General features: G+C 46.2%; 1 protein-coding gene across 1 annotated transcript in view; it reads right to left on the minus strand.

Annotated features, from left to right (window-relative positions):
* Positions 1-12036, minus strand: part of CFAP77 (cilia and flagella associated protein 77) — a 61571-nt gene extending 49535 nt beyond the window's left edge. The window contains exon 1 of the mRNA XM_074609355.1: positions 11725-12036. Within this exon, the coding sequence (XP_074465456.1) occupies positions 11725-11850 (126 nt within the window). The 5' untranslated portion in view covers positions 11851-12036. The remainder of the gene's footprint in view (positions 1-11724) is intronic.
* Positions 12037-12042: the final 6 nt, after the last annotated feature.

Here is a 12042-nt window from a genome sequence, read left to right on the forward strand (position 1 = left end):
TCCATTACTGCTTGACATGACAAAGAGAAAATCAGACCAAAAGGGACAAACTTCTAACACTGATGTTTGAAAACACAAAGTGCAGTTCATGTCCCCCTGAAAGCCAGCTCGCCCTGGCTTCAGTTGGAGCACTAAGCAGAATGTGGAGATAATATCGGCTTCTTCAAAAAATGTGCATGTTCCTCAAGAAAGGTTTAAAAATGACTGGGTATACCTGAATTTAACTACATGAACTACTGTTTAAGTAATAACAGAAAGGAAGACAGTAATGATGTATCACTAAATGATTAATGTATTGCTACGTAAAGTTCATTTGATATTAAGTCAAGGTCCGTACCTGTGGAGGTTTGCGGGGAGAGGTGATATCTTTTATGGAAGTAACTGCTACATGTCAGACTGTTGTGAACGTAAGTGAATTAGAAATAAGTGAAATATTTCCACTTAAAACAAAAAAAAAAAGAGAAGGGGGGGGAAAAACACCTAAGTTCCGGTTTGGGACTGAGCAGCCCCTTTGCCCCGGTCTCATCTCCTCTCCTCTCAGACAGGCTGAGCAGGTCACAGACCTGAGCTGCTGTCACTAAATGCTCATCACCAAAACCGGGGGAGGCTTACGGAGGGCAGCACGCTGCCGGTGCCCGAGCAGAACCGCAGCTTCAAGGGACAGCAGTCTCCAGAGATCACGGGTGCTACGCTCGCTTAAAACCAGACAGTGACGAATAGTCTGAGTAACAGTCATTGTAAAAGTTTATACAGGAGTTGCTTTGTTTTCTATTTATAGCCACACTGTATTTCTCTTGTAATGCATTTTTAATGACTTATAAGGCCTAGTTATTTATTCTCCTGAATCCAAATACTTTCTCACCCTGATAATGCAAGCGAATGAGCTTTGCACAGAAGAGCTGCGTGGGAGACGGCTGGCCCTGCTCCCTGCCCCGCGGCAGGCTGGGGGGACGCTGCACGGCTCTTAGGAACCCTGTGGCGCCCAAGGCACCGACACAGCGAGCGCCCCAAGCATGCAGCTCCCCGCTGCCTCTCTGCAGAGGGGCTGCCTGTGGATGGCCCTCCCTGGGCCAGAATATTTTCAAATGACTAATTACCCCATCTACATGCAAGGGATTTTCATTTTATCGTTATTTTGCTCTATATTTCCTAATCCAACAGCAACCTTAGTTAAAAAACAAGCCCCAAACCTGCAGTGCCATGTAGGCTGTGGCCCCTTCCATCCGCGTGTCAAAAAGTGAAGTAGCATGGACAGCAGACCAAGCAAAAGCAGAAGATGGGACACTTTGAAATGGCAGGCATTTGCATGAAATATAATTAATCTGCTAAACCAGCATCTGTCCCTAAGCACAAATGCTGATTGCCTCATGATGAGTCGAACCAGAATGGTATTAACTCTACTGTTTTTTCTGAATTGTTACATACCCAATATTTTCTTTTGACTCTTCTTTATATTTAGATTAATAATTATGTAATCGCTTCATTAGTTTATTTAGATTATGTTATTTTTGGAAATTATTGTTTAGATCGGCCTTGTCCTTCCCATCTATCTGTGCCTTCCCAGAATTAAGTAATATCTGAGGAAACCAATTAATTGCATCTCGCCCGCTGTAATGGGGTCTGCTCTACAATGTGGCAATGTCTAATAGAGTTTTAATTTCCCCATGGTGAGTCAACATTTGCTTAAAGAGAGAAGACTGTTAGAGCAAAACACTGCCTGAGACACACGACTTCCAAGTCTGTGGGGCTCAACAGGCACCTTGGGGCTGGTGCTTCTTTGTTAGGGGTAGAATTCACAGAGGGTCGTAGTTGGGGCATCACAGAGCATCCCAACTCCCACCACAGGCTGAGGTTTCCCATTGACTTGCAGAACACGGAGGACGTACAGCCCTACACGGTTCTCAGGCTGCACCTCCCAGCCTTGCAGGGGTCCTGGGTGCTAAAATGAACTTGTCACCCAGTGAAGGTTTGACAGCCTTTTATCAAAGCATTGTCTTCCTTAGAAAATATTTATTTAACTGTCCTGGGTCTTCACTATGCAGTTGCGCCAGCAAGTCCTTGTCATGGACCAGAAGCCTATTGTTCTAGGGGGCTGTCAAAAACAAGAGTCGTTCCCAAGGAACCTGCTGTACCTGTGTAACTCATGACACACATGGGACAGCAGAATTTATAACGAGATTTTTTCCATTAATTGGATTGTTCAGGGTATTTGGTACTGCCAGAAGTTGCATTTGGGATTCTGGAGGGAGGGGAAGCACACAGAGCCCTTTGAAATGCCCCTGGTCCCTCCCTCGCTCAGGCCCTGGGCATCTTTACAAGCCCCAGCCTACGCGCTGTTGACTAATGAGTGTTTTGCTTGGCGAACGCTGACAAACTTCTGAAGTCGGTCTGCCTTTCCCAATCTTCTGACAGCTTAAAAGATTTGAAACAAAGCTACATTATGATGCAACCAATTTCAGCAGCATCTGATTAACAAAAAGGAGGCCACAGCTACCTGACAGCAGCTGGTGGTTATTTTTTATTTCTAAAACAAACTGATGGCCTCAAACATTCATACATGTATTTATTTTTTTGTTTAAATGTCTCATTTCCAGGGTTTTTTTTGGATCATGCAGGGAAATAAAGTTTTGCAATTCTTCTTCTCATAATAAGTCTGTCCAAAAATGATGTTGCTCGTTGTGTTGAAAGATGGTTTCATTTTCTACTCAAAATTGGTATGAAAAATTTGCCTTGCCAAATGAACATTGTATACTGAACTTGTCAAATCCTCTCTCCTGACACAAATAAAAGATAACATTGGGTGGCAGCATGTAAAACAGCACTGACAAGACAGCTAGGATGGAAGCAAAGAAATGCATATTTTTCTCTTTCTCTTTTCCTGAGAAGGGTAGGGGAAAGATCCAGGCGAGCGAATGCTGGCGTGTTACAACCAAAAATACATCATCTAAAGACTTAACAAGTCATTTCAATGTGGGTTTTAAGATGAACATAAGCGATTCCATTTCTGATTAGCAAAATCATGACAAAAGTCTCGACTTTTTCCAGGCAACCAAGAAAGCTACTAAGTAAAAAGAGTGGCTGGATGAAAGGGGTATTCAGTTAAAAGTTCACAACTCTGCTGTGCAGCCTGGAAGGAGTACTTATAGCACTGCTGAAAATTATTCCAACTGTATTTAAAAACAAATAAGGTAATGATAGCACTTCCATTACATCTGTAGTCACACCATGGAAGTGAATTTTTTTTCCTATTAAAATTGTTGATTGAAGGCTGTTAGCTATTTATCAACCCAAAATTACATTTCTTCTCTCCTAGGGCTTGCCTCTGTTAAAAATCACAACAACTGCCTAGTTAGTAACAAGAAAAGACTCCTAAAACTGCAGTTTCGGGTTGGGGGGGGAAGAATACAAGCATGAAACACAGATTGCACCTTCAAATCCCCGATGGCATCACGCTTCTTTGTTCTGCTAAGAAAAATTAACCTCAATCTCAGCTCAAGGTCCCCCGATTGATTATCATAGTCATTTAAATACTGTAATCTCATTTTCAGCATCAGGGAAAGGGAGCGAAAAGAAGAAAAAGAGAAAGAGGTGGGGAAGCGAGGGGGAGAGAAAGAGAAAACAGAATAAATTATCTGACAAAAGGAAAAAGGGCCTTTCTGCTTACGGAGCCTATTTCAGATCCTTCCACTTGATTGGAAAAGTTGATGAAGTTTAAATGAAGCAGAATTAGAGGCTCAGGCCACTGAGTATTGACAGGGGCCCATGGAAGAATGTGCAATTCAATAGGCCTGATTTCTGTGGAAAACAGGGGAAAAGCCTAAATGGTATAATCTTCAATCAAATCTAACATCGACACTGACAAGGCAGGGTAATGAGATAGGCCAGATCAGGCATGTTGGTTAAAGAAATTAATCCCTCTCGCTGCACCAAGAGTTCAGCTTTGATGCCTATTGTACAGACCCCCGTCCCAGCCTATCTAAATGCTAACTAACTGGGAGTGTGATCTGGGACTGTGCTTTTCATTGCTGGGGCTAATCTGATAACAATTTTAGCTCCCTGATTATGGCGGCAGAGGTAGCACGGCAGCCCCTCGACGGGGCACTGCGGAGAGGGAGGAGAGGGGCAGCGCGCAGCGACGGATGCTGCCGCGCCGGTGCGGGGAAACTTGCGTTTTGGCGTGTATTAGAGCTTTAACACACCGTAATACATGGTAATTAGTGTAGTTACAGTCGCCTTCTGCCCAGCTGATTGATATCTCCTGGGAAGCACTGAAGGGGCCGGGCAGCGAGCAGGAGGGTGATGGAGAGGGAAATGTAAAGGGATGTTGGGAAGTTGAAAAGCTGTGCTGCAAACAAAGGGGCTCTTCTACCTGGGCGAGCAGCCCTGAAGCTGGCGATTAAAACTATCTTTATTTTTCAGGCTAGTTTGCTCTTCAGTAAGCAATACAAGGTTCTCTGTGTTTGCTTGTCTGACTCCCCACCACCCCAGCTTAGGAATTACACTATTATTTTTAATCAGGTTTCACTTGTAAGATTTTCAGGCATAAAAAAGCATGTTGGTTTGCTTAAAAAAAAAATCAAACTAGAGATATTCCTCTGATATTGAAGTTTTCTTAAAGGCTGCTGTTGAAAAACTAATAGAGTCCCACTTTCATTTAGCTATACTAGTTCAAATAAATGTGGGTAGAAAAGTCAGTGTTTTATAAAGTACAAATGGTTAAAAAAGAAAATATCCTCAAAATGCAGGTTCTGTCTAATCTGTACAATGTGAGCAGCCAAGCAAGAACAAAACATTCCTTGCAAGATGACAAAGGCTTCTCAAATTCAATAATTAAGCGTAAGAGCATCTCTAAGAATTTGCATGGAAAGCAATCTGCCCTTGGGGAAAGTGTGGCTAAAAACTTGCAAAAATGCAGAACTGAAAACGTTGCTCCCTGTGATCGCCGTGAATGTACTTCGTTTGCTCTATATTCCGCTAGGCAGCACTCAAAAAGAGGGGAAATGTTTGTGGCAAAGGTTTAAAACTGGAGAGCTTTTGGCCTTTTCTCTGGGCAGCTGCCCACCCTCCTGTCCAGGACGGTCCTTACTGAGCCTCCGCCAGCTTTTCCTCTGTACTTGGGACGTTTTCCTGTGCCTCTTCCAGAGAAGGCAAGGTATTTATCGTTGCTGGGGTGGGAAGCTGAGGATGGAGAGGAAACAGGGCAGAGATGTTCATGTGCTCCAACAGGTTTTAGCTGGGGCTCTGGTGCTGCTCTCAGCCTGCTGGGTTCCGTGTCTCTGGAGAAGGGTTTGCGAGTAAGGGCACGTTATCGGGATTGGGAATATCCCTGACTTGCTGCGTGGTGTCTTTGATTTGAATTAGTCTGAAAATAATCTCTTGTTTTAATGTGGTTTGGGGCCAATGCCAGAAACTGCTGGTGTTGGCTCTCCCCTAAAGTTTCTTAAATCTTTCAGACAATAAAGCCTGAGGTTTAGGTTCATCATAAAAATTTATAGCCTGCTGCAGCTCTGAATGCACTGTGAGTGCGTGGACCTACTTGTGACTTTTTTCATTTTATTCTTTTTCCTATTCTGCCTACATTCTCTCTTCCTTTGGTTTAATTTCTGCTTTTACATCACCAACAAGTCAGGCAAGAGGCTGCACAGACGTTCTCTGCTGTGACAATGCTCCTATTAGGGTCATAATGCAACAGTTCGGTCTAATGGTTATTATTGTGCTGACTTCAATAATGCACTTTAAATCAAAGGGCCTTTGAAGCTTTATTTCCATTGTATTAGACAAATAAACATAGAAGATTTTCACAAACATAAAAGGCATTCACCTTGTAATGTTTCTGGGCTTATTAGTCTCACCAATTTGCATTGTTTTGTTCACATAAAGGATCAAAATGCCCTTTTGCTTGCTTTTACATACTGCGTGCTGATCTTGGGGGTGAGCAGCTAGGCATGCCCCGTGCTGCGGATGCCCCGACCACCGAATCACAGCTGGCAGCTTCCAGCCTAAGTCCTGTCTTCAAATAACCAGGAGAAAAACCCACTACTTCCATTCATGCAGAATGTTTACTTGCCTCTTGGAAATGCCTTATTTATTTCAGTGATGTCTGTGCAAAATATGGGAGGGCACTAAAGCTCATAAGGAGTTTAATTTTTAGTGTACCAAATAATTCATTTAAAATCTTAAATGAGTTCATGCTGAGAAGAAAACCCTTAGAAGTCAGAGCACTGGAAAGACAAAGCTCAGAACCAAACCTAATGATTATTTGACTAACCAGCCCTTCATTAGTTTATTTCTCTAATGAATTATTGAGCTGTACTGTGTAGACACTTCAGAATACATTTTTAAAAGCACAACACTGGCCTTAGATTGCAAAAATATAATAGTAGTAGTGATATAATAATAATAGTAATAAGCACACAAAATGCTGCATAAACACTAATTAATCCTCAGCGTCCCTAAGCAGCAAGCACAGAAGGCAGGATGCTCAGCACATGTAGTGATTTGAGGTAAATAGTATAATTAACACCAAATAAAAGACCACCTTATTCCAAATACGGCGCACAGCACTTGTGACTACTCTGCTCTGTGTTACAGGGCTTATTCACCTCAGACAGACAAACGAAAATCTGGTCCCCAACCAAGTTTTCAATGGGTTAATTGATTCCAAACAGCTGAGAGCAGGTATTAGGAGAGGGAAGGAGTTATTTAAATCAACAAAGCTAACACCTGAGGGAAGTTATCCAAACGCTCTGGACTGTGTCGTGGGGCTGTGATGCTGTCAGCAGCATTTGCCACACCTGGGGCTCTCGGTCAACATGGAAGGAGCTGTGAGATCTCATTGTGTGACCCCCAGATCCTTCAGACAGTGCAGAGGCACGCCGTGGACACCGTGGGGACCTGCGCTGCCTCTGCGCACTCCCTGTGTAGGTGCTCTGCAGAGAGGGAATGATTTTACTCTCTGTCAGTCACAGCCATAACGCAGACACTACACCTGCACGCTTTCTGATGGCTCCTACAGCCGCTCCCTCAGCATCCAGCAATGGGTATATTTTTAGGGAAGGCTTTATTTTATTACCTTCCCTTCCTGTGCGGGTTAGCAGTCCTTGTACAAAGATGGGTGAGGATTACAAAGATGAGCGGTGCCTCCCAGCTCTGCCCTGAGAAAGGGCTTGGTGAGATGGGATCATCATTCCAGGTTCACCTTGGCTCCTTGCTATCCCAGGACCCAGAGAGCTAAAGAAGATGAGTGGATTTGGAGAGAAGGCTTAAAAAAAAACAAACAGGAAGGTGAGGGTTAAAGGCTCAAAGACTGAGCACAACAGTCAAGTGTAAAAGCCCTGTACAGCTACAGTGCAGGTCTATTAATAAAAACTTTGACTCCAGAACAATGGAAAACCTGCTCTTTCAGTAACTAATACTGCAAGAGATGTTTGTGATACATGCAGTTTACAACTCAAAGTTTTAATATCCTTTTTCACACCATGCATTTGTCCACGTTTGCCTCTTGCATAATTAGAGGGGTTTTTTTTTTTCATGATGTGGCACAATTTTAGTTTGATAAAATGCCCGTTTCTCTTTTCTAGCTGTCCTTTCTATGGGTTGTTCCAGAAACCAAAACGAGTTTGCAACAACTCTCAGCAGCGCCTTGCTCTGTGACAAGTCAGACGGCTCAGAAATTCTTCATGATAATGTCCAATAGGCACAAAAGGAAAAAGAAAAATGTGCCGAGTGATTTTCTGCCTTTACTTGGTACCCACGTAGTGAGTGAAGTCCCACAGCCGCCCGGCTGGCGCCCTGCCATCACCTGCACCAACTTGCTCTCCCTGGGCATGGGGCGGGCTCCAGGGTGAACGTGGGGCCAGCTCTCCCATGTGTCCCCTTCCTCCACTAAAAAGGGCAGTTCAGCCTCCCTGGCCCAGTTAATCCTTCCCCTGCTGGGATTGCCAAAACCAAGGCTATCAATGTGCCAATTCCTGTGGATTTGCAGGTTTTTTTTATCATCTGTTTTTCCTCTGGAGACTGTAGCTGGTGAAATTTTATTGCCCGAGTCCTGTAGCTTTTGTTCAATTTTATTTGGAAAAAAAGAAAAAATTCCAGCCCTCAGGGCTGGAGAGAAAAGCTTAGGAGAAGAACCCTAAATGGCCTGGCATTCAGACCAATAAAAAGAGCCTGGCATCAGTTGTCATGTAAATAACAAGCTTTTAAAACAAATATTGCGCATTCCAGCAGTGCTGAAAACTTCTGTTTGTTAAATCTGTTTCTCCAGCAGCCTGAATGACTGGGATTGCGACTTGGTGTCAGCCTTTCCCAGCCTCCACAGCACCATCACCATCCTCCTCCAAACTGCTGATTCGGAAACAAGTTTTTACCGTTGAGCGCGGCGGCTGGGGCTCCGAGGGCGAGCTGGATGCCTCTCGGCTCTGAAGGCGTTCCATGGAGAGCAGTTCCCCGCTTTTTGTGTGGTAAGAGGATGCTTTGGCATGTGGGTCTCGCAGCTGTGATTTCCCATTTACACCAGGGACATGTGCAATGTCAGGCTGGTGACACAACGGCTTTGGACTTTGGCAGCGATATGTTGAGCTTAATTATGGCATGTTATCTGAAAGATGCTAATATAAGTGTAACCAAACGGGTGTGGGTCACTTTTTCTGTAGTGCGTGTCAGGCATGCTGGGGGTTAAGTGTGGTGAAGTCTTGTTTCCTGCCCAGAGCTGGCTTATTTTTGTGACACAGTAGTTTTCAGTAAGTTTGTACTGAGAAAAATGCTTGGCTAAGGCTTTTACTGGTAAAAACAAACCAACCAAAAATGCTTTGCTCAGATTTTTACTGGCATCAGTAGATGAAATACTTTCCTCAGTTTTATGCTGCAAGCAAATATATATTGATAAACTAAATTAATTCCTTGATTAATTAAAACACATTATACCGGAGAATAATAGAGCGTTCATCCCTAGAAATCTTTGTGTGAAAAGATGATGTTTTTAATCTGCGATAGCCAATGTGTGTGGACACATCCTGGGGGGAGGATGGGGCTGGGCAGAGCTGAGGCAGGAGGGTGAGCCAGAAACAAGGCAGTTGGCTGTGCAGTGGTCTCCGTTTCGATACGTGATGCCTCATTTAGAAGATAACGTGAGAGAACTGGGAGAGAAAGTAGGGGATCCTGTTGTTAGCTGCTGCAAAGTAGGATGTCCCTCACACTCGCACTGTGGTTTTGGGTACTGAGTGCTAGTTGGAGGAAGACTGGGCAGTAAATGTCCCATCCATCGCAGCTGGGCTGCAGGTTCTTGCGTATTTGCTGTCCTGTGAATGTTAAAGAAAGCTGTTGGAGCTGTGCATTCCTCAGTGCCCTCCCAAGGCTGCCAGAAGCACTTGTCCAAGCAGCAGTTGTCCCAAAACCTTTTGTCCCCTTCTTCTAAACCATCTTTGTGTCCTTGGTTTTCAGGTGTCACTGCACAGCACGAGGGTTGGGACCTGCTAGCCATCTCCTTCGGCAGCTCTCTCCAAAATGCCTGGTCCCCAGGGCTCCCTGGGAGGGGGAAGAGATCCCAGGCTGCAGTTGGAAGCACAGAGACATGGTAGAGGGCTGACGCTGTGAGTATGCCACTACTGGTGCCTGCGCCAGTGCGCGGGACTGGCCAACTGCTAGTGCTTATCCAGTAAACTGCCATCCCGTCACTGTCACCTCCCAGCTGCGGCAGACACCCTGGTAAATTCAGCATTGAGTGGGGCATGATGCAATGTGGGGAAAGTACTTGGTAAGGGGTCAGCAGTTTCCTGCACAGATTTTTACAAAGTAAGTTACTGAGGTGTAATCGCCACTGATTCCAAGAGTAAAAACATCCCCATTTGAGCAAGCCCAGTTACTTGCTCAAATTGTAGTTTCACCTGGCCAGATAGCAGAAATCCAGATCAAGTCTTATTAAAACATCCCATGGTTTTTAACTGCTCAGAAATCCCACTGCCAGGATGCTCTGCAACAGTTACGCTGAGAAAAAAACTCAAGCCCTAAAGCTGGGGCTGAGCAAAGTGCTGGATCTGAGGGGAGAAGACAACAACTGAGCTCTAGGGACAGACAGCACTCAGCCAAATGCTCCTGCCCAGACAGGCAAAACTCCCACATAAATCAACATAATCTTAATGACCCCATATAATCTACTTGTGACATATACGCTACAGGAGAGGAGCTGCCATTCGTAGGATTACCCCAGTGTTATATTCATAGACCTGGGATTTATGGTGCTGACGGGTGCTTTGTACCTATTTCAATTTAAGGAATGTAAATGCATCGTGAAAATAAGTAGGATCAACCCAACCCCTGCAATTATGCCTTAGTGTACCTTAAATGCCATATCATTACATAATCTTCGGATTCATGTTCATGCACCACCTAAAAATGTGTTTACTAGCACACTTTTCTAAGAAAGGCAGAAACAGTTTGGAGGGATGGGGAAAATGTGAGCCTGCCTCCTTTCCCTCCCAGCACTGCAGCTGCCTCCATCCCGAGGTTCACCATCCCTATGTCTGTCCAACCCTGCTCTTGCTGGGGGGCAGCTGGGTGCGAAATCTCCCCCTGACTCCACTTCTAAGCAGAGACCAGCAACCCCTATCAAAGTTATAGGATCCAGAGAAAAGAAAGTAGAAGTTTTGAATTTGAAAAAGTGAAGCTGCTTTTGAGTTATGACGCATAACCTATTCTTTTTTTCTTTGCCTTCCTGATATAGTTTCCAAATTTTAGAGTTTCGTAAGGGGGAAAGAAAAAAAAAAAAAAGGAAGATGTTCAGTGTTGCAAGGCTCAAATTTTCTCTGATATTCCAAATTCCACAATTCTATGGCCGACTTCCAAGCCTGCCGGTGCCGGGGGAACTCAAGACCTTAACTACCGCAGCGGAGGCTGAGCAGCCGCGGTGGGTGTCACCGCCGGGCGCGGTGGAAACCCCACGCTTTTGAGCAGAAGTGGCTGCCCTCACCAGGGGAAGAGGAGAGGTGCAGCTGGTCAAGCCGTTCGGCGAGTGCCATCCAGGGGAGGAGAGCTGTATGTACCGCGGCTGCGGCTCGGGGAGGGGGGGGCTGCGGGGGAGGCGGGAGGTTAAAGCCTGATTTTCTGTGCTTGTGGGTGATGATCAGGGGGAGACAACCCAAGTGGGATGCCTGAAGCTTTCTAAAGCCCACCCAGCCCATCCACAGGACAGGATACAAGTGAACTGTTAAGAAGTGTTGGGAGTTTGTGAAGTGACCGTAACTTCCACAGCTGGTCTAAAAATCCTAATTTAGGCAGTTAGAGTTTGTGTCCTGCCCGAGCTCCCCCGCTGCGGAAGGTGGCAGAGAGCAGCCCCAGGGACATGTCAGTCCCTGTCCCTGAGCACTCCTCAAACCTTGGGGCTATTGCTCGAAAAAACACCCGAGCCTTGGAGAGAAAACCCATCCCACACTGCTGCCGGTCACCATCCTGGGGCTGCCGGGTGTTAACGGTGCTAAACCACGAAGGAGCACCAAGAAAACACATTTTTTCCCTCCTTGTCATATAAATTAATGGGAGGAAAAAACCTGTTTTCAACTGTTGTCGCCCTCCAGGTGCTTTAAAAGGAAACTTTTCCCCTACGCGGCCGTGGTGGCCCGGGGCTGCCTATGGGGACCGTGACACCGCCCCGCCCCTCCCGGGGGCCCTGTTGGCCGCTACCGGCGTTAGATGGGCCGGGAGCAGGGATGGAGGGGAGGGACAGGGGCTTACCTTGAGGATGAGCGGGTTGCGCAGCATGCTGTCCCGGGCCACCCCGAGCCTCTCGTTCTCGCTGCCCGGCTCCACCTCGGCCAGTGACAGTGGCTGCCGCGGGGCCGCCATGGGACAGCCCGCCATGTGGCCGCCCCCCGGGGGGAGCCGGGGCCGAGGCGGGCGGCGTTGGGCTATCCGGTGGGGAGGGGGGTCTCTCGGTGGAGCTGCAGCTCCCACCCGTGAGCGTGGGGACGATGGACAGTGTGTGTGGCGGTGCCCCGTCTCCTAGCAACCCCCGCCGCCGGTCTGTCGCTTGGATGGGCCCGGCAGGGACCG

Source organism: Larus michahellis, chromosome 15 (genome assembly GCF_964199755.1).
Source record: "Larus michahellis chromosome 15, bLarMic1.1, whole genome shotgun sequence".
Classification (NCBI taxonomy): Eukaryota; Metazoa; Chordata; class Aves; order Charadriiformes; family Laridae; genus Larus; species Larus michahellis.